At 27.0% G+C, this 24,982-nt stretch overlaps 1 protein-coding gene across 5 annotated transcripts in view; it reads right to left on the bottom strand.

The window, feature by feature from the left end:
- LOC136980141 (citron Rho-interacting kinase-like) overlaps positions 1-24,982 on the bottom strand; it is a 115,547-nt gene that overhangs the window by 16,825 nt on the left and 73,740 nt on the right. For 4 of the 5 annotated variants that reach the window (XM_067276183.1, XM_067276182.1, XM_067276179.1 and 1 more), the window contains 10 exons: positions 24,480-24,575; positions 23,625-23,741; positions 22,448-22,545; positions 16,541-16,691; positions 16,052-16,300; positions 14,371-14,442; positions 11,392-11,508; positions 10,082-10,191; positions 6,032-6,115; positions 3,761-4,001 (listed from right to left, as the gene is read on the bottom strand). In XM_067276183.1, the coding sequence (XP_067132284.1) occupies positions 3,761-4,001; positions 6,032-6,115; positions 10,082-10,191; positions 11,392-11,508; positions 14,371-14,442; positions 16,052-16,300; positions 16,541-16,691; positions 22,448-22,545; positions 23,625-23,741; positions 24,480-24,575 (1,335 nt within the window). The remainder of the gene's footprint in view (positions 1-3,760; positions 4,002-6,031; positions 6,116-10,081; positions 10,192-11,391; positions 11,509-14,370; positions 14,443-16,051; positions 16,301-16,540; positions 16,692-22,447; positions 22,546-23,624; positions 23,742-24,479; positions 24,576-24,982) is intronic. The other variant, XM_067276181.1, reaches the window with a different exon arrangement.

Below are 24,982 nucleotides of genomic sequence, written 5' to 3'. Positions count from 1 at the left end.
TTCTGAAAACTTATAGTAAAATTTCATAAGTATGGCCATCTAAATTTGTACACTAGCATTCAAGACAAAATGTGATTTGGCCAAATCCTGATGTACTGTACACTTAGATACATAATTATTATATGACAACTATACTCTATACTTAAATTCTTTTCCTTTATATCAAGAGCAGAATTCTAAGCAAAAACCTTAAATTTTTCGAAAATTTTAAGATCTACTTAATTTAGATTAGATTTATTAATTATTTAAATAAGTAAATAAATAAATATATAGAGACACACACACACGAGACTGATTCAAAAAGTAAGGTAACATTAGCTCTGAAGAGTGTCATATATCTCCTTGTTCAAATTTTTTATTAGGGCAGCAGCAAAAGACCACAGCTTTATTGCACAGGTCTTACTTGGCACAAATATTGCACCAGACTTTTGCAATATCATATTGAAGATGTTTGGGCTCACAGAAATGCAGTCAAACATGGAAGTGCTTAGTGTGATTCAGTTTCTGCAACTAAAGGGCAACTCACCAGTAGAAATTCATCGTCAACTTTTTGAAGTGTACGATGGTAATGTCATGTCACAAAAACAGGTGTGGGTGTTGTGCATTGAGTTCAATAAAGGCAGGACAGATGTGCAAACTGAGTAAAGATCTGGTAGGCCAAACACATCCTCCACAGATGATAATCTGTGCCTTATTAAAGGTCTGATTCAGGATGACGTAATTTCCATCTCTTCAGCCCATTGAAGAAGCACCTGGGTGGTAAACAATTCCAAACTGATATGGAAGTTCTGCAAGCCGTTATGACATGGCTGAAGGGACTTGATGAAGATTTCTTCTCTGCTGGCATCGATGCCTTGTTATATCGATGGAATAAATGTTTGGACTAGCATTGTGACTATGTTGAAGAGTAATATGTACCATAATCTGTATCACTATATCTGCCTGTGAAATAAAATTTGTACAGGAGAACTCTTGTTACCTTACTTTTTAAATCACCTATGTGTATATATGTGGTGCCTGTCCCCCATGCCGCCATGACTTGGTCGAGTCTGGTGTTGTGCGCAGGTGTTCTGCACAGGCGGGAAAATAAATGAACCATTAGAGTTAGAAAAAAAAGAAGCAATGATGTAGCATGAATAACGTGTCTGCTTCAAGATAATTAATATCTGTTTAATAATTAGTATCGAGATGATTTGTTTAGTGTTCTTCATTTTGTAATGTTTTCTGTATCATATTAAAATATACATCATTATATGTCATAAGAAGCTCTTCATATTCTTTCTTAAACTGCATTCTGCATATGCTTCTTAATGCCCAGCCCAGCAATCTATAGACACCATATACACTGGCGGAAATTGAAAGTGTTACACCCACCCAGTAATGTCGAAGACATATGAAATTGGGGCAAAAGAATCTCTTTTTAAAGGCTATTGAATGATCAAAAAGTAAATGAAGTACATACAGTGGTATGGAAATTATGGAGACATTTGTTATGCAAAATTGCTATAGTGTTTAGTTTATAAGTTGTGAACTGTATTATGGAACATGACTTTTTTTGGTCCACAGGTTGTTGGTAACCAGTTATGCCATATCGACGAGTGAGAACTCCGTACACCCAAATGTCTGACTTTGAAAGAGGTCGGATAATCAGCATGTCAGAAATGGGGGCATCAAATCGTGAAATCGCCCGAAGGACTGGCCGCAGTGCAATGTCAGTACAAAGAGTGGTCACAAGGTGGATGCAGGAAGAGTCCAGTACTCGTAGATCTGGCACAGGTCCATCGCAGAAAGGACGACGTCACGTGAAGACCGCCATATTGTGCGGATAGTAGTTGCTGACAGATGGGTGATGGCAGCACAGATCCGAGCAGTAGTTACTGCCAGAGTCACCCCACGGACAATTGTAAACCGATTGCTTGATGCTGGGCTGAGATCTCAGACCCCATGCAATGTGTTCCCTTAACCAGATTTCATCGCCAACAACGGCTGACGTGGTGTGCTGCTAGATGTAATTGGACACATGAATGGCATACAGTTGTGTTTAGTGATGAATCCCGATTCTGTTTAGGCCAATGTGATAGTCGGCGACATGTCCGCCAGCGTGCTGGAGAAAGAGCCCACCCTGCTGTGATTTCAGAGTCCCACTCAGGTCCAACTCCTGGTGTCATGGTTTGGGGGGCAATCAGTTACGACAGCAGGACCGAGTTGGTGGATGTTGAAGGCACAATGACCGCCCACCAGTATGTGGACAGGGTGATCCATCCAGTAGTCATACCTTTCATGAACACCATCCAAAACAGTATCTTCCAACAAGATAATGCCCGTCCTCATGCTGCTGCCATCACAAGACAGGCCTTGCAAAGTGTCACAATCATGGATTGGCCCGCCCGGTCTCCAGACTTATCCCCTATAGAGCATGTATGGGATGCCATGGGTAGACGGATTACATCTCATAGCCATCCAGTGCGCACTGTACAACAACTGACTGCACAAGTTGTGCAGGCATGGAAAGATATACCCCAACAAGACATTCAAGCACTTATTGATTCAATGCCTGCAAGGATCCAAGAGTGTATCCATGCTCAAGGTGGGCATACCACTTACTGAAACATGTAACAAACAGCAATAAAACTTTGCATAATTCATTTCATTTTGTGTTCATTTCTTCTGGGTATGCCCCTGTACATGTTTACCAAGTTTTGCGAATTTCCACCAATTCCATCTGGGTGTAACACTTTCAATTTCCACCAGTGTATATATTTTATGTATAACATTTATTCAAAGAAAATTACACAATATACATTGTTAAGAAGTGTGAATCATTTTCATCTTTTCTTCTAGCACAGAATGAACCAACCTGGAATGCAAATTTAATTGGCAGAAAAAAGAAAAAAAACAAAAAAAATCACAGATAATGTGTCTGATGAAGATGCCAAACGATATGCCAAATTCTTGGGCTATAATTAAATATTAAAAATTAATTAATTTGACTAGAGGTAGGCAGTTATGCTGCCATTTTGTATTAAATTTAATAATTATAAATAATTAATTTTTAATTTAGACATTTCTAAAATTTAATTTGGAATTGGTCATTAAATTTAGTTTGAGATGGCATGTTTATTATATAACGGGCTATGATTGTTGATGTTTATATGTAATATGTGTGAACACAAATTTGGAAAAATGTGTGATCACGAGCAACACTAAGATGCTAGCAGAACTAGTGCTAAACACACACTGATGGAGCATGCACACAATCTGGGATTTCCCCTCTCCTTGTCACTTGTTATGGTGAAACATCACTTGTGAAGCAAGTCAAATTTTTACAATTTGTTTTGCTCATGGAAAATACTTGCTGAACAAAATACTCATTATGTGAGGTGCTTGTTAAGCAAGGTTACACTGTATATACACACACACACACACACTTTTAAAAAAATTTGAAATGTATAGAATTTTAAACATTGCTAAAAAATTTTTAGTAATGTTAACATAAACAAAAAATTTTATATATTTCTAAATAACAACTTTTATTTATATAGTAAAAAGTAAATTAGTAAACGTTTTACAGAAATTATTATAAGAACAGTATATCCAAAATATTAGAATTTGTTGTTACTGTTAAAAAATTTAATGCAAAAGGCAATATTCAACTAAAAATGAAATAAAAAACATTATAAAGTCTAGAAGGAGAAAAAAAAAGAAGGTTAAAGGGTTTCAATCATTAAGAAAAGTTAATAAAATTAATAAGTTTTATTACCTCTTCTTTTATTTGTACGTTTTCTTCTTCAAGTAAATATAATTTTTTTTGCATTGTATCTCTTGTAGTTTCTACAAGAGATAATTCTTTCTCTAATTCTACAATTTGATTACCCAAGTCTTTGTTAATTTCTCTTTGCTGATTATTTTGCTCCCTCAGGGTTTTTAATTCGGCTTCATATATAGCACATTGTGATTGCTGTTCATCTTGAATTTCTTCTAATAAAAGTTCTTTTTCTATTCTAAATATTAAAAAAAATTTTAAATATAGAACATATACAAATAAGCAATGTTTAAAGTTAAAATACAAAGTAAATTCAGTAATTTAAACATGCAATCTTTTTTGTCTATTTCTTTGAACTTCCTACACACTACTGTACATCAGAAAAGTCAAAATTGCAATTACAGCAAGGATAATATACTTAAACCCAAGTTATTTTTCTTCTTCAATTCTAAACTGTAAGATACACTATCAATATAAAATTGAAAGTGTAAACACCTTTTTTTATTATTAATCTAAAAGAGTAAAAATTTATCCACAGATTAATTAAATTTTATTTTGATCAAAATGGTAATAGTGTTAATTTAAATAAATTAACACTATTTATTTAGGAACCTGAAGTAAATTTCTGTACTATTTTTTATATATACATATGTATAATATGATGCTTTTGTTTAAATGTATCATAATGTAATCTATTGATATTTGAAGATATTTTACTTAAAATTCAACTTACATATTATTGGTGAACATGACTAAAATAATAACAGAATAAACAGATATGATTTACTCAGAAGTAATGACATTTATGCCATAACTTACTTTTTTGTGATCATCAAAAGAAACTTGTCAGTTTGATATCAAATGTAGTCACATCAACTGCAAGATCAGCCTAATTACATAAACATTAAAATGTGCAAAAATATATATGTATACATGTCTCAGAATCAAGAAAATATAGCACTTCATTACAGAATGCAATGCTTATATTATTTAAACAAAGATGAAAAAGATTCAAATGGACATATAGTTGCTTTCTTCCAATATCCATTCAGAATTTTAAATAATATATATTGCTTTGCTTTTTAAAATATGAAATATATTTTTTTCTAATCAGCTATATTTATTTCAACTGTTAATATTTTTTAAATATGACTTTTAAAATTTTGAATTACAATTATATTTAATTATGAAAATAGAGTTATTGTGAAGAAAGTAAAATTTTTTATAAACAGTAACTAGAAACAGATTAGCAGAAACTTTTAATAATGCAAAAATTCAAAAAGTAAGTTTTTCATTATAAAAAAAAATTAGGAAAACATTGTCACTAATTTCATTGTCTTGTCATCCTATGTCACAATTTAAAAATGAGGTTATTTCACTTCACATACATTTAAAACATTCTGACATACTGAATTCAATAATTATATATATATATATATATATATATATATATAATACACACACACACACAATATACACTCTACATCAATGTCACACCAGAATCCAATTTTGCATTTTCTCATACCAGAGGCATTAAGAATCCTTAGACGTTACTTGCCAACAATTGACAATTGAGAAGATGATGTTTTAAAGGCGTTTGTGATCGTTGAAAAAGAAAGTCGAGACAATTAAGTGCTCAAAACAAACAACACTAAACGAATTTTTTAGTTTTTCATCTACAGGAGTAATTGTAAAGGGAGGACACAAGGTATTGTAAGCCTATACTACTGTATAATGCACTACTGTATTTTATTAATTGTAGTTTTGTAGTTTTTTTTCCAACTTTGCTTTAGTCGTCACATTGAATAACTCAACACATTTCCACTTCCCCTTGGGGTGTCGACTTATGCAGAGTCGACTGTATATATTATCATATATATATAAATATGATAAGTATATTAATTCAACATTTAAAAATCGCTGTGTGTGTGATAAATTTCTTCTACAAGTAATACACTATTATTTTATATTGTAGTTACTCAATAGAGAGTTTTTATAAATCTTGCAATTTGAAAGATGATCTCAAAACTTTTTCTTCAAAAGCAATCTTAGATAAATGTCTCTTTACAAAATCAAATTTTATTTTATAAAGATGAACAGATTAAACATGCATGTACAATGTGAATGTTATGTAAGAATGAAAAAAATTATAAAATATTTATTTAAAAGTTTAAGTTATTTAAATAAAAATTTAGGACTATAGACTACTTTATAATTTAAAAAAAAAAAATCAACTTAATTTTTTACAAAATTATATATATTTCAAACCTGTTTCTTTTTTCTTTAGCTAGTATTTCCTGAGTAGTTCTTACATCATCTTCCAGTTTTTCTATATCATTCTGACATGAATCCCTGAAAGAAAAATTATAATTTTAACAAAAAATCTTAGATTTTTAAAGTTTATACAGGAAATCCTCATTACTTCAAACTCTGATAGTTTGAAATCGTACTTTTGTCTCAGCCAGGGATATAGAGATTTACATGTTAAAAAATTCAGTTGTTCGAAATATGGCCAATTTGAAATTCAAAGCGAAAAATTCTATCAAAACTGTGATAAGTGTATGTTAATTTGTTCGTTTAGATTGAAGTGGCTCCTTACTATAAGAGAACAATAGACCAAAAACAACTCTTAACTAATCATCATGGCTTTGCTTTTACAGTAACACATTTTCAGGTGTCACCTTACATACAAACTACCCTTTCTTTCTCTTATCTCATAAAATCTGGATTACTGGATTGAAAGATTGGACTACAAGTAGCAGATTGCAGTGTTTGTAGGCCTCTAGGCTACTACATTTGGGAGACACTACTGTTTGGGCCACTTTAAAAATAATCTGGACTACATTTCAAGGAATTCTGCTTTACTTTTTATAAAACCTTATCTGGTGACCTGTGAGGTTCTCACTGGACTGTGCTGTTTACCTCCAGTTTATTTATATTATTCTTTTTGTTAATTAACAAAAATAGCATTCTGTATAAGTAACCATATTCCGTTAGCTTAATAAATTACATCAGTTACATGGCATTTGACATACTGTACAGAAATGTGTAAAGCTCAGATAATTCAAAACTCGATAATTCATAGTTGTGATTATTTTGTCCCTTGAATTTTGAACTAACAAGGATTTCCTATATCAAGAAAATGACAAGAATAAAAAATTAAATATGTGAAGCCGTGAATTTTTAAAGGGATTGTAAAAATTAATGTTAATCATTTTTTCGACATGTAAACATTCTCGATAGAAAAAACAGAGAATCAGATTGAAGGTCACCGGTTGTAATAACAAGTCAGTGGGAAAGTTGACACTTAGCTGTAAAGAATGCTTCGTCATCGTCAACATGTAACAATGACAAAGCATTTTTCCCACGATAATGATATAAAAGTGAAAGCTACTGGAAGCTCAGGGCGATTACATTCGGAAGTTATATAAACCCATCCAAAAAACAAAGTGGGCAAGTTTTACCAACTCGATGTGTAAGTGGCAATTAGGATACTGACCCCATGCCCTTGTATTCTCACAAATATTTTATATGAAATAAATATTGAATATTAAATAATCATATTTTTAAACAAAGTAAAACTTCATAAAAATATAACATTTATTCAACAACCTTTATTAATTCTCATAAACAATCTTAAGATATTTTCTATTATTTGGAATAAATAATCTAAGAATCTAACTTTCTAACATATTATTTAGTACATTAAATTTTAAAAATTTAATTATATTTTAATAAAAACATTTAATTTACCATTTCACTATCCAACAGAAAATAAAAACTATATCAAATATAAACATAAAAAGCTAACTTAAACAACTTTGTTCTTAATATATTCAGAGGAATTAAGAAGATTCAAGCAATGAACTTTTCATCTATTATTATTAATTTAACACCAAAGAAAATGGCTATACTAAACAAAACTTATTTGTATGGTTTAAGAATAATCAAACACACATCTAAAAACACATTTTGAAGAAAAAAAAATTTTGACTTTGCATAATACAATGTTTATTGTTTTAAGAATTGCTTTTAAAATAAATTACATAATCTTAAATAGAATAAAAAAATATAACAAAATTTAAAAGTAATCATAAAAATGTAAACACAGTTCTAAAAAATAATGAAGCTCCTGTTAGCAATTAGTACTTAAGCATCAGAACTGATCATCATAAACTGATTTTGCATATATATAGTGAAAATCTGTATCTCAATGTAAGAAAACTTGCAGTGTAGAATTTCCAAAATCTACAAGAGAGTTAAAGCATGTACTGCTCCAGATTGGGACACACAACAAATCTATATATATAATCGAGACGAGATGATAATAATAATAATAATAATAATAATAATAATAATCAGTGCAGAGCCCAAATGATTAGGAGTTGAAAGTTGAAATTTGGTACACAGTTAGGGTACGTCACGAGAATGCACACTAAGAAGGGATTTTTTGAAATTCCTCCCCACGGGGGAGAGGGACAGGATTTAGTCTTAACACTTCCATTAACAATGGAAGTGTCAAGTGACAATGGAAGTGTCAAGTGACAATGGAAGTGTTAAGAATGGAAGTGTCAACAATGGAAGTGTTACGTAACAATGGAAATGTTAAGAGCCCAAATGGTTAGGAGTTGAAAGTTGAAATTTGGTACACAGTTAGGGTACCAAATTTAAGGACCAAAGTGTTAAGTAACAATGGAGAACAAGAGAAAACGACATGCAAGATTTACGGGCTCTGGAAAGAAAGGAAAAAAAAGAAGAAAAAAAAGAGTAATATGTTAGAACACATTCGATTTTCAAATTTTAACAGATTAGTTCAGTTTTTCTCAACCTTTCTTCTTTAGAACATTCGATGAAAATCGAACAATATAATCAGAACATGTCATGAAAATCGAACGATATTAGAACATTCAATTTTCAAATTCGACCTTTCTTTAAAAATACTTAGTTTGTTGATGAAATTACTCTTTTTCTTTTGTGACTATAACGTAATAATCTTAATCGTCACTATTGTTACTTTTGCCCGAGCAACGCCGGGCCTACCTGCTAGTTTTACATAAATTAGATCACACAACAATTTAACAGTTTGTTGACCAAATTCCAGGATAGTGTGATGAATGATGAAATGTATTGTTTTACTGACATTTGAGTCTTCCTGGACAGAATTTCCACACTTCTAGTTGCCAAAATGTTCTAGAGCAGGGGTGGCCAACAAGTCGATCGCCAAGCCAATTTTGGTCGATCGCTAGCGATGTCTTGACTTAATGTATTATATTTGTAACCGAACTCAACTGTATGCATGCAGTTATGACTCGACTCATAAGCAGTGAGTGCACTTCGTACTGAAACACAGTGTATAAACATAGTATGTATTTCACACTCCCCCTCCCACTTAGACTATGCCTATGACAACAAGTCGATTGCGACACATTTTTACGATAAAAAGTAGATCTTATGTGCACAAAAGTTGGCCACCCCTGCTCTAGAGCACTGAAAACCACTATTCTGGCTAGGTCTTGCAACTTGTCACTATTCTAATGATATTAAGAAGGGGTACAAGGATAACAATGTTGACTGTGTTCTAAAAGAATGCAATCATACATGCATACATGGCAGAACTTTAACAAATAAATTATTATTGGTCAATTGTTAGAAAAATTAAAAAAAAAACAGGCAAAGTTGTTCAAAATGAAGAAAGTTTTTGACGAGCTTGTGCATAAACTTATGACTAGTGTTCATTATAATGTCCGTTCTGCAGGTTATGGTGCTGCTTAAGGAGATTGTTAACTGTTTTGTAATTATAACAGTAATATGCTATCCTAAAATAAATAAAGTTAATTAATTTTTTATTACCTGTTGGTTTTTTCAGTTGTGAGAAATTTTTTGTACATAATTTATCATCATTTCAAAATATTTTAGCATTAGAACAATACAAGACAGAAAGAAATGTTTTTATCATCCTGTGGGAAAACTTGTGCAGTTTTATTTGCATTCAGTATACTTTGATAGGAGCTCCACCTATTGCTCTCAAAACATCTAAATCAATACACCTATCCCTCTTTTTGCATGGTCTATTTTTATATGATTTTCAAATAATGTAGTTGACAAAAGAAAACTAATCCTTTTTTTTTTTTTTTATATGATCAATTCTTTTACACATGAAGAAAAACAGTTGAAAATTATTTATTTGTGTAGAAAAAGTACAATGATATTATTTAGCAAATATGAAATTCATAACAATAATAAATTAATATACTAAACTTAACTTTATAAACAAAATATTAAAAGTAAGTTTTTAATTTAGCAAAAATAAGATCATACTTTTGTTTCATTAATTTGGATTCATTTTCCTGATGTGTTTCCAATAATCGTTCGAGAACATGAATCTGATCTTCCAATTCAGTGCATATTGTTTTTAAAGTATTCATATTCTATTGAAAAAAATATACATGTTAATAATAAATGAAATTTTAACATATTTAGAAAACATACAATACTATTTACGTTAGTGAAATTAATAATAGCTTTGAAAGAAATAACAGAATCCCTCTTATGTAATTTTCATTCAAAGTAATATTTTGTATAATTTGTAACTTAAAAAATTTTGCAAAATGTAATCATTACAATCAGAAAAATTAGCATAGCAAATGAAATTTCTAAACAAAACTAACAACACACAACTGAATAAAACTTGAGGAAGTAAGAAATTCAAATTACTCATGAAGCAATTTTTAAAAATTTTTTTTAAAATTAACATGAATTATAATGTAATGGAAGCTTAAATATTTGAGATAATTTCTGTTAATAGAATTAGAAACATCTATTGTAAAACAATTATTTCAAAATATTTGAATAATTTTAAAATGTAAATATACTAGACCTGATCTTATGCAGAATTTATTAATCTCAGTGAAAAACTCCTTTAGTTTTCCTTTGTTCTAATATTTCAACAACACAATATTGCATTGAAACATTACCAAAATAAGGAAGTCAATAAGAAAATAGACACCATACAATGTGACATAATTCCAAACTGTGTAAGATGTTTTACTTTTTTGTATGGATCAACCATTACTAATTTGGACAATTTCTTCAAGAATTTGAAATTTCCCAGCTTGATGTACTGACCTGCCACTACGGTTTTGGTGGTATTAATTGCAGTATCAGCTGCTGGCACAAACTCAAACATTGGTAAATCATTTCTACTTGTTTTTCTGCAATTATTATCACCTGCTCACCATTGGCCCAGCCATGATCCAATTGCATAAACTTGTGCATAAAGTTATGATTGGAATTGATTCTCATGGCATAAAACACAATCACCATACTGTCTATAATAACTTCAGAAAAACTTTATAGTAGTGTCTGAAAAGTTTATGTAAATTATACAATACTACATTAAACTTTCATTTGTTTTATTTAATGTTTCTTTTTCTTGCATTAACCAACTTGTAGTGATTTACAAAGTATTTTTAAGACAGGATGAAGTAGTTAGATTAGTATATACAGTTTTCTCAACAGCTAACTGCTGATAATCTAGTAAATTACCTAATCCAACACCCTCCCAATGATGCCAGATTAGTAATGGTCAACCTGTAATTTATAAAATTTCAATAGTTTCAATATCTTACCAATTCTAATACTTCATTTTCGTGTATTTTATCTGTTAATTTATTTCTCAAACCATTTACTTCTTTTGTTAATTGTTGCTTTTCTTCATCTTTCTGTAAAACTTCATCCTGTAGAGCCTTAAATGAATTCATTAAATCAGTCAATGTATATATTGATAATTTCAATTTAAAATTTGGTTAATTTAAATTAAAACTAATTACAATAGCTATTATTAACCAACATATTTATTTCTATAAAAACTCAAGCTGAAAATGCATGAAATTCTACATATATATATAAAGAAGTACCTTATTTCATTGATTCTAAAACACATCTTTCTTACCCAGTTTTTACTTCTCTGAAATAGAAGTGCATCTTAGAATCAACAGATTCATACACTTTCAATTCAAAACAAAAATCAGAAGTCATCACAAACTGAACACACAATGTATTATGCATTAATAAGAGATATTAATAAGAGAATTGATGTTACTGTTGATCTATACTGATCAACAGTAACATCAATTCAAATAAGCTTTTGCTAGTAATGAGCATTTAATTTAAACAACTACTTTTAAATGTTTAAAATCATCTTTGAGACATTAAGATATAGCATTTTAATGTTATTGTTACAAATAGTTATTGTGCATTCAAAAGAGCATGGAAATAAAGCTGCCAAACATTATTTGTTTCATAGAATTTATACTGTTTTTCTAACTTGTTACTTATAAAATTTTAAAAAATTATTTAAAAATCTTAAAATTCAATTTCAACCTTAGTTTATCTTCAAATCAACAGTCTTTTAGAATTGGTGTTATGATACTTTACAAAAATTTCATTCAAATAATCTTAAAACAATGTAAGAAAAAAATAATAAATTTAGAAATTTGAATAACTTCAAGTAAATTATGTAAGATATGATGTATGTTTGTTTGTTCTGTTGAAATTTCAATAAAATGAGAAATGAAATGCAAAAACTGCTGATTAGTAAACTGAAAAACTGTGAATTATCAATTTATTTCATAGTTTACTATTTAATGACTGACTGCATAAAATTTAAGAAAATATTTGAAAATGTGTGCATACATTGTCCCATAGAAAATTTCCAAAACTACAAAAACATTATAGTTTAACATATAACAGTGAAATTAAAGAAGAACTTAATTACAAATAAAAAACCTAAGTAACTGTAATGAATGCCAATAAAGTAAATCAAATTAATACAGTTAAATAATACCAATATCAAAAACTATGAATATTAATTATTTGAAAGATTGCAATAATTGCAAAAATGTGAAATAACAGGAAATAATATTGCTAGATATTTAAACTGGAAGCAATATTATGATAATGCTAGAGAGAATAAATTGAGAATTTGACTTCAATAAATGAAAAGTTAAATATTTTTTATGCTTTATTTATATTTAACATTTATTAATAGGATTGCCTACTATAAAAAAAAGTCTATGAATGTATGGTATAAAAAATATGAATAAATGAATAAACATCATTTTTATTTAAAAGCATAATTTATTGTATATATTTAAGTCATAATAAAACCTTTTGTAAATTATCAATTTTTAATGATGTTAACAGAAATAAATATAAAACAAAAAGAATCTCATTAATTTGGATTTTTGTAAACTATAGATAACCAACCAAATTAGTCCAAAAAACAAAAAATTTATATAAAAAAAATTCTTAAAAGGATTAAATCAAGTCAATTAAATAAGAAAAAAAAATTACAAAAAGCAAACTTTTCAATAAACTAAACAAAAAAGAATTTTTGGCATTGCAAATAATGTCATTTTTCATGCATCTCATAAATAAAAATAATAATAATTGATTCAAAGTTAAAAACCTGATTAGAAACTATGTAATAATAATTGATGTAAATTTGATACAAGCAATGTTTTCATTTGCTTTCAATGTAAAATAAAAACTTAATTTTATTAACTAATGTTATAAACCTATTAATGAAAAAAAGATAAAAAAATTCATATATAGTTAGTTCTAACAGCTAATCACCTACTAACACAAAATAATATGTCCTATTAACTCAGAAGTTCTTGCTTTATTTATGAAAAAATACAAAAATTTTCATTTTAGCAATGTCAACTTATTTGCAACATAAGAGAATGCACTATCAGTGCACTCTCTTATGTTGCACTATCAGTGAGACTACTTGAATTTTTATGCATTACTATTACTAAATTAACAGCAAACTTGTGTTAAAATTGTGAAGTATCAAATAAAATATTAAACAGCACAATCTCAAACTAATAAGCAACAAATATTTAACAAAGTATAATTTAAAGATTTGAATTTTATTTGTCTTGTACAAAAAAAAACTGCGCAACTTTATAGATGTCATAATTTATAGGTGTTTTTTATAATCATTATTATTTATGTACAGTCAGTCATTTTAAATAATTTGTAATATAAATACTTTATTACTTTTTAGAAGTCAATGTTATCAAAAATTGTCTTATAGACTAATAATAATAATAATAAAAGCAAAACAATGGTTATTATTTAATGTACAAAATATTCCACTTAAACTGACCTAACTGAAATGATGAAACATTAATGATGTAAATTTTGTAGGAAATATTTAAAATGTAAAGTGTATAAGAATCTCTGAACTATATGAAAAATGAAGGAAAGAATTCACAGAAGCATTAAGGTTACTGACATTAGTATTTTACATATCAGTTTGAACATGATTGTGTGTACACAAACATGTTAGATAGACAGATAAACATGTTACATAATACAGAGATGCACAAGAATGCCTCTTTCAGCATCTTCCACAAATTTCTGTGTGTTTAAATTAAATAATGTGAAAATAAAATTTCTAATGAGTGCCTAAGTTCATGTGTATCATTTTCAATGAGAGACCAATTTTACATGGAGCACTTTTATAAACCTATAGGATACTTAGCAAGTTATTTAATGTAACAAAAAAAACTTTGAAATAAATTCAAATAAATAATTACCTCAACTCTTTTATTTAACTTTTCACATGCATTGAATATATTATTATATTTCTCTTCAAAATCTTTTGTTTTCTGTAAGATATAATTATTCTCAATTAAAATATAATAAATATACACATGCAAAAAGAAACAATTCAAAACATGTTCTAATAAATATTAAGAATAGCAATCTTGTTTAACATTAAAAATTTACAAGTTTTTCTCAAAATCATCATAATGTTGCTATGTCCTATGAATCCAAATGAAAATATTATAGCTAAATCTTATACAAACTGTAAAAAATATCCTGTTCTCTGTTTACAATTAACTATAAGAAGTAGAAATTTATTGATTATCTTTAAAGACACTAGAAATTACTCTGAAAGTTCAATGATTATTAGAGTATTCAGGAAAATATATCAAACATAAAAGATTTTATGCTTAAGTTAGTTCAGAATTCATTATTTTGCCTGATTAATCACATTGGGTTTTTTGGACTTTTGCACATTTTCAGTTAATGAGCAAAACTTTCACATCATCACATGTCGACACTTTCTGCTAATTTTAATTTCATTAACACAAAAATCATTTGTAAAAATTGAATTTTGTTGACCCATTTTCTGTTTAATCTATGATTATGACATTTTAAATAGTGAATATGCTACAGTGCACAACAAAAACTCATAAAATGTTATTAATCAAGAAAAATTTTTCTTTTTTAGTTCTCTGGAAACAGAACTCTTTGTAAGATGCGATTCTGTTGTTAAATTTTCAGACATTTGATTTTTGTACACTTTTCAAGAATACATTATGGCCAAAACTTGGAACTGCTTGTAATAACAAAAAAATTGAAGTTAATGTCTTTTGGATATATCTTTCATTATCCTTTACCATAATTTCTCTCTCTATTTTTAATTAAAATTTGTCAAAGATAGATTGATAATTAAGTATTTTTTTTTTTTTAAACTGTCAGAAGAATCAGTATTAAAAGAAAATATAGTTAATAAACAAAAGTAAATAAATTTTAAATAAATACAAAGTGAAATTAAATACAAATTTAAAAATTTCTTGTTGAATTAATCAAAAATTACTTAACTTAAAAAAATGATTCAGAAGATTTGCCAATTGCAAAGTATATTTAAATAACAAATCAATATTAGATAAAAATTTACTTAATATTTTCTACTTCTATTTGAGCATTGAAAAGAAAGTACTATTTTATTCATAATAGAAACTCCATTTTTGTTTCAAAAAAAATTTAAAAGAAACTATTAACAAGTAAATCTAAATTATTAATAAAAATCTTATGTAAATACCAAATTCTAAAAAACTAATGTAATTTAAATAACTTCATTGATTATCATATGACTGTGTGACTACCAACTATTTATAATGTTTCAGAAAAGTTTAATATTTTTAACTTAAATTGTTTTTAAATAATAATGAATAGAATGTCCTAAAAATAAAATAAAAAAAAGAGTTTATTTTCAAATGTTGAAATTTGTCCAATATGCAGTTAATTTCATGCTGGAGTTTATTTTTAAAAATTTTAAATGATTAATAGATTGACTTAATGAAAAATTGTTATATTTTTCTTCAAAACAATAGTTAAATATCTTAAATGAGATTACTAAAACTTTCAATAACATTTTTGTTAAAAAATATTTTTTAAATTTATAAAAATTAATAAAAAAAAACTAACTTCAAACAATTTATTTATATTCTCCAATTCTTTGTTTTTCTCTTCTAATTCCTGCTTTAAATTTGCAATGTCTTCCATTAATTGCTTTTGCTTGTTATCCTCTTCAGATTTATATTTTTCCAGATTATTTGCTTTCTCTCTCAAATTTCTATTACTGCTCTGTAATGATCCAACAATGTCTTCTGCTTGTTTTGCTTCACGTTGTGCAATTCTTAGATCAATTTTAATTTCTGAAATTTCTGATTCTTTCTGAATGATAAAAATTTTCAAAAATAATAATCAACTATTACACAAATAAAATTTAAATATAAATTTTTGATGCATTTGTTACCATAAAATTAAATTATTAAAAATTTTTCTTTAATATAGTTAATAAAATATTCTTAGTTACATTAAATAAATTATTTAAAGACAATTATAACAAAAATTTTAAATATTAACATGTTTTTATGCACGTGTCACCTCTCACATTAAAAATAAACAGCAAACCTTTTTTAACTGCTGCTGCAAGTCATCTGCTTTTATACGCTGTTTTCCAAGATTTTCCCTAACTCTTTCTAAATGAGTTTCGAGTTGACCCACTTTAGTAGTAAGATAAGCATTTTCTTGCTGAAGAACAGACAACTTATCTAATGATTTTCTGTTTATGAAAAATTAAATAATACTTGTACAAGCAGTTAATAAATTAAAACACAACTAAGAGTAATCAGATTACGATCTATGAAAAAATGTTCAGAGTTGAATTCAAATCAACTTTGAAATTCAAGTTAACTTTTTATAAAATGAGATTCTATATTCTGATATATACTTCACTAAATACTAAAGATAAATATTAGATTAATTAAATATTAATATATTCTTTAAGTTTTTTTTTATTGAAATATCTATAGTTGATTTTAATACAGAAAAATTATTAACACACAAGTAAGTGTACTAATACATTCTTCAAATAAGTTATGGTTACAGAAGTTTAAATATTATTTTGATCCATTAATTGCTTTCATATAATTCAAGGTATATATGTTACAGTAAAAACCCGTTTTTAGTTAAAACGCGTTTTAACTAGTTGAAACTAGTTTTTACCGGATGTCATTGTTAAAACTAAAATTTACTGCTAGTCAAAAATGAATTTGAGTTAAAACTAGTTTTAACTAGACAAAACGAGTTTTAACAAAATGGCTTAGTAAAAACTGTTTCGACCAAGGTCATTCAGCTAACACATTACTATAGTGTATGATGAATTTCTTATCGCTTTAACCCTTTTCCCCCCGACATCTTGTTTACGTTTATTTTGCGATCCCTCCTAGGGCAATATAGGTCAGTCAGGCGATATTATTTTAAAAGTTCGCCAAAAATCAAATTATCATTATATCTATATGAAAAAAATCACTTACATTTATTAATATCTTTAGTTTTAAATAGCATATTTTTCAATGCATTTTATTAGAAAGATTTATAAAAAAAAAATAATATATATCAGAACTGACACACAAACTTGATAATTTGTAACATTTTGTGAAAATTAACATTATCTAGTTACATAATTGTTTGCTGGCACTGAGCCAGAAAGACAGAATATTGTTTTGTACAATTCAATATAACACTTATGCATGTATGTTTATTCGTTGTGAAATTATCGCACATTATATCAAACATTTGTTTGAAATCAAAATTTTATACTGCTATCAACTAATATAATGAATTATTATACTTTATTCACTTCATATTGAACGAGATTATATCTTAATAAATTTTACAAAAATCGATATTTACCAAAGTAACGATGAATCGGTACCCTCAAAGTTTTGCTTAAAAAGCCAGGGTACCGATTGATTGGTGCCTTTAGGGACAAAGGGTTAATTAATGTTAATAACACAGATGTGTGACCAATATTTTCAATAAATATCGTATTAAATAATACAAATGTTCTAATCCCAATCATCACTTTATTAATTTCCCCCAAACATATTTATGTAGCTAAAATTAGTTTTAAATAATGTTAAAAGTTAAAGTTAATGTTTGATTTTAGTTTTATCTAAAATAAAAACATGTACAGCAGTAAATTCTAGTTTTAACTAGACAAAACGGGTTATAACAATGACATCCAGTAAAAACTAGTTTCAACTAGTTAAAACGCATTTTCACTAAAAACAGGTTTTTACTGTAACATATATATGTAGGGGAGTATAGTTATATAAAGAATAATCAGTAAAAATTTAAAAGATTTATAGAATATGTAAATGATCTAAAAGATTATATCATTCTCAAAAATTTAAATAATTTTGAGATATAACTACAATGTTGAAATGTCACATTAACAGTCTTAATACAACGTTCACATTTTGTAAATAAGCAAATTAGTAAATCTGATGTCTTCAAGGTATCAAAAAGAAAGTAAATTTATAACTGAAAAACAGGATTTAGTAATTAAAATAAGAAGTAAAACCCATAAAATACACAGCTGCTAGTATGAACGAAAGTATAATGGAATATATAAAATGTTCACAAAGCATGACAGTTTATCTCATAAAATGTAAGATAACCTAAATATATTTCATCTAGAGAGAAAAATTTAGCATTAAATGGAAAAATAGCTGCAATGTATTATATATAATACTGATAGAAGTTTTAGTGTTGGAAATTCAAGAAATGTACATCATAAATTAAAGACAAATTCAAATATGATTATTGTCATCTTGAAACAAATACAGTAAGACCCCACTTAATGCAAGAGGATGTGTTCCTAGACAACAAAGCGCAAAACGAAACAGTGCTAAACGAGGTCATTTTAACAGAGTAAATAGGGATAGGGGAAAAATTTTACTTTAAGTTATTTTTATATTAATTTGTATAATAATATATGTTAAATAACAAACATGCACACAGAAATGTATAGTTCATTTTTTTGTGTCGAAGGTCCTGACTTTTCTGAAATTCTTGTATTTTTGCAATAAAGTTGTGAAGTTTCATTTGTCGCTTTTTCTTTAAGCAAATGTTGGTAGCAGAAGATTGCATCTAAAAAGGCCTTGTTTTGCTTTCGCACTCCTTTCAAAATCTGGATCATCCACTACAATTTGATCAATGATTTTGGTTATCGTTACCAAACTTTTACTAAGAAAATCTGTAGAGAAATTTTTTGGGGTTTTTCATTTTCAGAATCTTTATTTTCCAGTTCCACATGAATTCCTTGTTCTGCCAGTTCTTGAAGGTTGTCGTTGGTAAGGCTCTTACCAGAAACCTGCTGAAAATCCTCAACATCCTGCTCGTCTATATCTCCTAGTCCTGATGTATCGATTACGTTGAGTTTGATCAACCTAACGATACAGCGAACTCTTCTTGTTGAGAATTCTTGGATATCTTCAGCCATAACTTCTTCCACACTTCGTTCGTGCATTTATCAGTTAATTATTGCCAAGCAAAGCCGATATTGCCTATGGTATCCATACTGTTATTTTTTCCAAAATTGCACCAAACAAACATAGATTTAAAGAAAGTACACCTTTTTGCCACCTTTTGCTGATTGATTTGTATTTGTAAATAATCGTATTATATAAGAATCAATGAAATGCTGAGATAATTAAAATTGGCATAAATTTTGAGTTTTTTTAAGGCTTCGAGCAGACCATGTTATATCAAATCAGTGTTAAGCAAGGCAGCATTAAGTGGGATCTTACTGTACTATTATTGATACTTAAATATATAGACAAAAGAACACAGTAGAGATACGAGCACACCTAAGACAAATGAATAGTTATTAGTGATATTTATTGATGAAAAAAGGAATTTAGATAATCCTGATGGTTGGTTGAATATTGGCTTGATTTACAAAAGGAAATGCTATTCATTTTTAGTAGATAAGATGGATGTTTGAAAATTGTATGTGAGGATTTAATTTTAAAGATGTGACAAAATTTAGCACTTATAACTATATAGAGAACCAGATTCAAAATCTTAATATTTAACTTTCAGTGTAAGCTGCTTTTTATAAATACTTAAATACCAGAAAAGAAAAAGAATTTTGCTAATATAAGTGTTCAGTAGATGAAACAATTGATAAAACATTTTATTAATCTGGCAAACACATTTTGAGTAATTACCCAAAATGCATTTGCCAGATTAATAAAATATTTTAGTAAAGGTTTGTCAGTTGTTTCATCTACTAAACACTTAAATACCAGAAAAGAAAAAGAATATTGGATATAAGTATTTACAAAATCAGCTTACACTGAAAGTTAAATATTAAAATTTAGCATTTATGTTGAGTCACAAGATATTTGTAAATTATCAAAAGTAATAGCAAATAGTTATGTCTGATTTCTTACAGACATAAATTAATGATCCAGATTAAATTTCCCATACAATGATGCATCAATATATCCTTGAATTAAATTGTGGTTATAGATTATGAAGTAGACAGTCCTGACCTAAATCCAAATATAAACTTATAAGTGTATTTTGACACAATATGTGTATGCTTTGAGAAGAATATTGGAATTGATAATTTAATACAGAACAAGAATAACACAAAAATCTTGTCTCATTTCATATAGAAAGATCATATTTGAAGTCATTATTGCACGTGGAAAAGCTACAAGATAAATAAACAGGAGAAGAAAAAAAATACTAACACTATGTTCAAAACATGAGCATAGTATTTAAGATCTTGAAACTAATATACATTTTTCTTCTAATCTCGATCATTTCAGGCAATTTTCATTGTTAACTTTCAATTTCAAAAGTAAATAATGAATATGTCAGCCTATATATATAAAAGTTAGCCTAATAAATTTATCTGTAGCATACTGCTTTAGTAATTTATTTACCTAAACTTCAAAAGAGAACCTAATGTAAGTTTTATGATTATTACCAATTAAACTAAGATTTACATTTTATAATCCATTACCAATGTTATTAATGTGAAGACTCTAGATCAGGTGTGTCAAACTCAAATTACTTAAGTGCCAATTTTTTGTTTAGAGTATGACAGCGGACAAGATGTTTTTAGCTTTTGTAGCCAAAAATTGACTAAAAAGTAGCCGAAAAGTAACATTAAAAAAAAAAAAAAGAGTTTTTTGAGTCGAACCTGAGATTTGACAATAAATTAAAAAAAATACCATTTGTACTTTTCTAGCAATAACTTTAATCACAAAACAAACATTTTCGGCCAATTTACAGGCCTGAAGCAGGTCTGTAAACTGATACGAAAATAAGGATTGCAAAACTCAAAGTACAAGGATAAACTGTAATTTACTAATATTTTGAAAACATTTACATGCAAATGGTTAGAATTATGTAATAAATGATCTTGCGAAGACAGACTTTAATTTGAAATTTAAAAGATGAAATAGAAAAAACATATTGTAAACAAAAAATCGAACAAAAATAAATCAAATAAAATAAATAATGCTAAGTAATAGGAATAAATTAAAATAAAAACAATATTAATAATAATAATTATTGAGTTCAACAATTTTGTTTATTAAGTATTACTTGTTTAAGTAAAAAGTATCACATTTTCTTTAGTATCAAGATATTAAAATATAAACAAATAGCATTATTGAATTCATATTACGGGCCGCAAGTAATTGTCTTGCGGGCCATGACTGGTCCACGGGCTGTATCTTTGACATGCCTGCTCTAGATCATCTAAATTATGAAATTCTTAAAAAATTGTACTCGGAAGAAATAATATACAAAATAAATTAAATCAATAACGAAAACATATATTTTCTCTTATTTCTGTAACAGCATCAATGAAGAATAATATATTGATCAACTAAAAAAAAAAACTATTTTATTTCCACATTTTCATATCAAAAAGAAAATTTTTTAATTTAATGAAAGCACCAGACTAATTATATAACAAAACAAACAGTGTAATAATAAATTTATTTATTAAATTTTGTAATGAGACCCAGTAGTCAGAAAAGATTTTAATGAATTAGTAAAGTAAAGTGGATAAATTTTCATATTTTGAAACATATTTTGAAACATTTCTATAATCTCAAATTACACCATATTTCTATAAGAAAAGTTTTATTAAAATAAATGTTATAAAATATAACTTTGCAGTTAAAAAAAAAAAAAGTGTGTGTCAAATCCAATCAATCTAAAAAGTTTTAAATGATAAGCAGTAGCATATACAAAATTAATAAAACAATTAAAATATAAATACTTAACAATTTTTGATTTTAAATCATTTCATGAAAATGTCTTATATTTCATTCTGTCAAAATTGCTATTATTGCTAAATTATATTATTTAAAAGAAAACATGTATACCTACCTCAAGCACTGATTATTAGCAGATTAAAATTAAAGAAAATAGCAAAAAGTTACTAATAAATTGTAATATAAGTAATATTTTTTTTTTACCACAATAAAAACTTTAACCAACCTTAATTCTCCTCCTTCCTTATTTACAACTTGTTGAGTTTTAAGATTGCTATTCTCTTTTTTCAGTTCTTCAACATGGGTTTCTACTTTACTAATTTTCTATTTGAAAGACACATTGATTAAATAAATAAAATTCACAAAATTTTACTTATATAATATATACTATTCTCCTATTAATTATCCAGATACTTGCTAATCTCTCTTTTTTTACTTTTTGAAAACTAACACTAAAATTTTTAGCATTATTACAGTTTCTAGAATAATCATCCTCCATCAATTTTCTTTCATACATTAAGCTCAAAAATTTTACTATGCCACTAAAAGTGACATATTAAAATTTTAGCCTTCATTTTGTTTTATTAGTGTATACTCTATACTATACTAGATCCAATTCTTCACAAAGATTGTCTATAAGATAATCTCCTAGACAAACTTTGAAATGATCCAGCATACTTTTTAGCCAGTCTGAAATATAACATGTAGTATGAGGAATTGCATTATCATGCAGGTGGTGTACAATATTGTACATAGTCTAGATTCAGAACCCTCTGATTTTTACTTCTTAAGAAACATCCTGTTGGCTTACAATTCTCAGAGAACAATGATGAAATTAAAGATACAGTCATGGACTTGTTCAAATTATTGAGTGACAAATTTTTCAGAGGAATTTTTACCCTTGTCTCCCACTAGAAAGTGTATTTAAAAAAATGGCAATTTGTGGAAAAATAGCTCAGACTGTACTTTCAAACAGTTAACAAATTACATTAAAAAATTAATGTAAGTTATAAAAGATTGTACCTTATTTTTGGAACATGTCTAAATATATATATTGATATTTCATGTAAGGCAATATACAAATTTACATAAAATACAGTTGCAAACTCCATATTTAAATATGACATAATTTAAATTTTAAAATGCTCAAACAATCTCATTTATTCAAGCAATTCAAATAACTTTTTCTTTCATGTTTCAAATTTTAAATAAATAAATTGTTACAATAAAAATTCTAGTTAAGATAACTTGTTCCTAAAAATTGTCTTAAAAGCAAATACATTAAGAAAAACATTTACAGTAACAATAACAAATTTATTAATATTTATGACAGAATTTGTTTGTACATTGCTTAATTTCAATTTCAAATGTAATATAAAAAAATTTATTAAATAATTACTTACAGATTTTAATTCAGAAACTGTATTAACAAACTCAAATTCTTTCTCTTGTAGATTGTGTATATCCTTTTTATATTTATCATTAAATGCTTTTAATTCTTGTATTTCTTTTTCAGAATTCTATTGACAAAAGAAAAAATTACACACACATGCACACAATTAAGGTTTATATTAATTTTTGGTACAGAATTAATAAATATAATATAAATGAATACAGTATTTAATGTTATACTTTCTCATTGCAGTACTAAAAATATTAACTGAATCAAACTTGTTTAAATCAAATTGTAAAAATAATTTTAAAGATTGAGTTTTCCCTAGTATTTAATTCTTTCACTTTAATTTCAGATATTACAACATATATAATTTTACTTAAAACAATTCTATTTTAAAGGATCTTAAAATTTAAAGTCTTAATCTCATTATTATGATAGATTTTTTTGTAATTTGCAACCCAAATGCAAAGTTAATTTGCTGCATTTACTTTAAATGTTTAAAAGTATCATTTTTAGTAAAACATGTATTAATAAAACAAAAAGTTATTTATATTATTGTTCCTATATATTTTTAGAACATTGAAAAACATTGTATCAAATAATTGTAGGTTAGTAGTACTATATAAGCACATTATTTAAATTTTTTATTCTATTTCTCCAATACATCTTTATAAAGCAGTAAAAGAAAACTTAAACAAAATTATATGAAAATAGTTTTTTTTTTTTTAAATTTCTTTTGTTATAAGCTTTTATAATTTTATATACAGTTCTGTCTATGATAATGCAACAACTAAACAGTTTTCACATTATCATAAAAAATTTTAATGTTTCTCAATGTTAAAAATTTCTAATTAAAAATTACCTGTAATTTGGATTGTAATTCTTCTACTTTAATATTAAATTGTTCATTACTTTCTTCTTTTGAACATTTTTCCTCTTGTAATGCACTATCTAAGGCCTTAGAAGAATAGCGAAAGTTAAAATAATATAAAATAGAATTATAACAAATACTAACTAAAGCTAATCTACATTCCAAAAAGATTACCCAAAATTCATTTTAAAAAATGCATAGAAAGTAAAAATTAGAATAAAAAATTTCACATATTTAATGCTTAAGTAATGTTAAAAATGAATAAAAATAATATTCTTACTAATAAATTTATATTCTTACAGAGCAAAAAATATGATAAAAAAAGTAAATTTTCTCTATCCTTAATCTATATCATGACAAATTGATTTACAGTAGTAGTAGTCAAATGACACATACGAATCACAAAAATTCCCATAGGATAACATGTATGACACATTCTAATCACAAAATTGTCGAGTAAATAATTACCATTCGATATAATGTATGACACATTC

The sequence above is a fragment of the Centruroides vittatus genome, unplaced genomic scaffold, assembly GCF_030686945.1.
Source record: "Centruroides vittatus isolate TY-2023 unplaced genomic scaffold, ASM3068694v2 contig_680, whole genome shotgun sequence".
Lineage (NCBI taxonomy): Eukaryota > Metazoa > Arthropoda > Arachnida > Scorpiones > Buthidae > Centruroides > Centruroides vittatus.
This window is presented reverse-complemented; position numbering and strand designations above follow the sequence as displayed.